The sequence below is a fragment of the Zingiber officinale genome, chromosome 10A (assembly GCF_018446385.1).
Source record: "Zingiber officinale cultivar Zhangliang chromosome 10A, Zo_v1.1, whole genome shotgun sequence".
Classification (NCBI taxonomy): Eukaryota; Viridiplantae; Streptophyta; class Magnoliopsida; order Zingiberales; family Zingiberaceae; genus Zingiber; species Zingiber officinale.
In genome coordinates, this window is record NC_056004.1 from 26,011,764 (window position 1) to 26,015,208 (window position 3,445).

Here is a 3,445-nt window from a genome sequence, read left to right on the forward strand (position 1 = left end):
TAAAAGACCATGTACAAGCTCCGCCAAGCGGGCTCTCTGTCTTTTACTTTACCTCTCTTATTTGCTTTGTCTCTTTTTATTAAAACACCATGTTGATTTAGCTTGTTACTCTTCGGAAGAATTGCCAGAATAGGAGAAGAAATCCACGAGAAGGCTTTAATATCATCACCCTTTGCGCTAGTTGGGTGGATTGCTACCACTACGCCATTGTGGTGAAATTGTCGGACAGGACCGTTAGATATAGAATGCAATATCAAAATCAATCATGTTTGTTTCATTAATAGATATATAAAATTGACATTCTTCATCTAGTATGCATGCAATACTTAAGTCTAGTGGACTCAGTCAACTTTCCAGTCTAGCACTCATCCTTCTAAAATTCTGAAGGGCCAGGCTCAGAGAACCGCTAGAGCGACGGTTCCATTTTTTTTTTGCTCAAATACTTAAGTCTAGTGACCAAATGACTCAAAGTAAGTCTCGATCAAGTAGGGGCTAGAACTTAACTATTCCGCCGGCGGCAGATCCCCGCAGTCATAGCCTCGGATGGCCGCCACGATCCTTGGATGAACGTACTGATAGTATACCCTTTGCCTAAACCACTTGGCCACCGGCCGCCACAAGCCGTTGGAGCCGCCTTGCTGCACCCACCCGGACAGATACGCCGCCGCCACGATTCCAGCGACTCGCCATCGACGCTCCCGGGCGTAGTTCTCCAATCCAGCCTCCAGCAACGGTGCCCGCGCGAGGCACCGCCCCAGCACGACGGCGTCCTCCAGCGCGGCGCACCCACCCTGCCCGATCTCGGGTGTCATGGGATGCATAGCATCGCCTGCGACCGTCACACACCCCTTCTGTGTCCGCTGCAGGAGGAGGTCCCACGGGACCCGGAGCAGCAGCGGCGCCCAGCTCACGGTGCTCGCGTCCGCGTGTTCAACGGCACATCGCAACTCCGGCGGGAAGTCTTCGGTCAAGTGCCGTTGCACTTCTTCCACGATGAACTCCGGCGTTGCTCTGGCCATCTCTTTATCTGCATTTAATTAGCAATGTAAAGAAGCTATCAACTTTGAAACCGGCGACTAATTGCGGAAAATTGGGAAATAAAACTAGAGAAAACAGAGACTTGCCTGTGTCATCGGAGGCGCGGGTGATGAACCAGTAAAGCTCCTTGTTGTTAAGAGGAACCACCCCTCCTCTTTTTCCATCACCGAGGAACTGCAAGACTTCATTCTTGAGCCCGTGGCTGTCGGGGAACACCGCGAGTCCCCGAATGGCGGAGCGGCCGGAGTCAACAGCCGGCGAGAGGCCCAACCACCGCGCCACGACCGAGTGAACGCCATCGCATCCAATGAGCACTTTGGCTTTGATAACGGAACCGTCGTCCAAGTGCACAGTTGTGGTCGGCGACGAACCCTGTTCTTGGTCGATGGAGACTATCCTGGAAGAAAACCTTATGTTGTCCGGTGGCAGTTCCTCGGCCAGTGCCTGTAACAGGGCCTTCCTGTGTACTGACCTTATTCCTGTGTCACCTCTGTCACAAGAAACAGCAAAAAATGTTATGAAATGATACTTTAACGATCTCAAAAAATCATGATTTATATATATTACCTCTCTGTCTTGTTAAAGGGTACCACTTTAGTCGATCCACTTGAAAGATCTGTAACTCGTGCTCTAAAAACACAAACAGGAATCCATTAGAAAATTAATCAAAATTGAGGAATGATGGGGAGAAAGAAAGTATCGATACGTGTTGACGGCGGGGTAGAGGGGAATGAGCTTGTGAGCAACACGGAGGGCTTCGAGAGCGCGCCAAGCGTTGGGGAACAAAGTCAAGGCGGCACCGGCGGCTCGGAGATCCGGTGATCGCTCAAGCACCAAACTCGGCAATCCTACAATCTTCAGGGCCACCGCCGTCGCCAGCCCGGCGATGCCGGCGCCGACGATAACCACCTCATGCTCATGGTACTTCTCCATTCTCTCTTAATTGACAAGAAAAGAAATCAAGGAAAGATCAATGATTCTTTCTCTCATGACAGATATATAATAAATGAAGAGATAATTGGAAACTTGGGGACGACGTTTGCGATAAACAAAGAGGCCTTCCTGTGAGTGTGCTTAATTTGACCAGACTTTCAGCTCATACACTTGAGGACCACGATTGGAACTAATTTGACCAAAGCACATCTCCCTATCAACAGAGAGGGGACATGACATTGAAATTATTCCATAAATAATCATCGACACTTAGTTGAAGATTCAACATTGAATAATCAAATAAGCTTATAAAAAGCCCCATAGTTGACTAAACTAGAACCCGTTAGAGCTAGGGACTCCTGTACAAATTTCAATATAAAAATTTCTGCGTAGATAATAATAATAATAATAATAATAATAATAATAATAATAATAGATCATGTCGATCTATCCTGATATAAGTTATGATGAGTGGACTCGAAAAATAACGTGATAGTAGAAGTCAAGATGATGGAGCGGTCAAAGTCAAGATGATATGATAGTCCTACTCGAAAAAGAGTAATATCCCCTCATCTAGTCTAGATTAGTCTCCTAGTGTTAAGGTTCTTAGGTTTAACAAGATTGAGTTTTAATCCGACCAAGGGGAGACGGTCAATCCTCAAGCCAAGCGAATCAGAGAATTTGGCGTCTCAAGGCCGGCCAGATTTTAAGGCGACCATGAGCGAGGTCGGCCAACCTTAAGGGTCAACCGGAACGATTGATTCACTCCACATCAGACCAACTACTAGGGGATAGTAGGTAGGTAAACTCGTCCGGTTATAAAGTTAAACAGACTTATATGTCCCGACCGTACAAAAACTCGGGTAGGACAAATACAACCTAGCCTGATATATTGATCAAGTCTCTCAGAACAAAGTGGACCTTCTCTATATAACTTATCATATGCTCGGTCAGATAAAGGGACGAATGGGCATACGACACTTATACTTATATTATTATCGCCTGAATGAAATTCTAGCATAACATATATTATTATTAAAGGGATTTTTATGATGCACTCTACCATACTCTAACGAGTATCTTAATGTTGTGCAAGAACGTGGTTGAGCAGCTTAATATGATGTATAGTAGTGGAATATATAGAATGCAACTGAACAACTCAATAAAAGCGACCGGGTTAAGGACCGGTCAGATTATATTCAGCCAACAATATCATCTTAACAGGGCGACCGACTTAAAGACCGATCAGATTATATTCAGCCAATAATATCATCTTAACAGGGTGGTTGGCTTAAGAACTGACCAAATTATATTCAGCCAATAACATCATCCTAATAAGACGGCTGACTTAAGGACCGACCGGATTGTATTCAGTTGACAACATCATCTCAACAAGGTAGTAGACTTAAGGACTGACTGAATTATGCTTAGTAGACAATATCCCGACAACTGTCATAATAACAACTTTGTGTCA

At 45.4% G+C, this 3,445-nt stretch overlaps 1 protein-coding gene across 1 annotated transcript; it reads right to left on the reverse strand.

The window, feature by feature from the left end:
• Nucleotides 1-253: 253 nt before the first annotated feature.
• On the reverse strand, nt 254-2,087 carry LOC122028241 (monooxygenase 2-like). The gene is made up of 4 exons (XM_042587268.1): nt 1,745-2,087; nt 1,606-1,668; nt 1,125-1,528; nt 254-1,027 (listed from the first exon to the last, which is right to left on the reverse strand). The coding sequence occupies exons 1-4, from the start codon at nt 1,969-1,971 to the stop codon at nt 504-506; spliced, it is 1,218 nt and encodes a 405-aa protein (XP_042443202.1). The 5' UTR covers nt 1,972-2,087; the 3' UTR covers nt 254-503.
• Between the last annotated feature and the right edge of the window lie 1,358 nt (nt 2,088-3,445).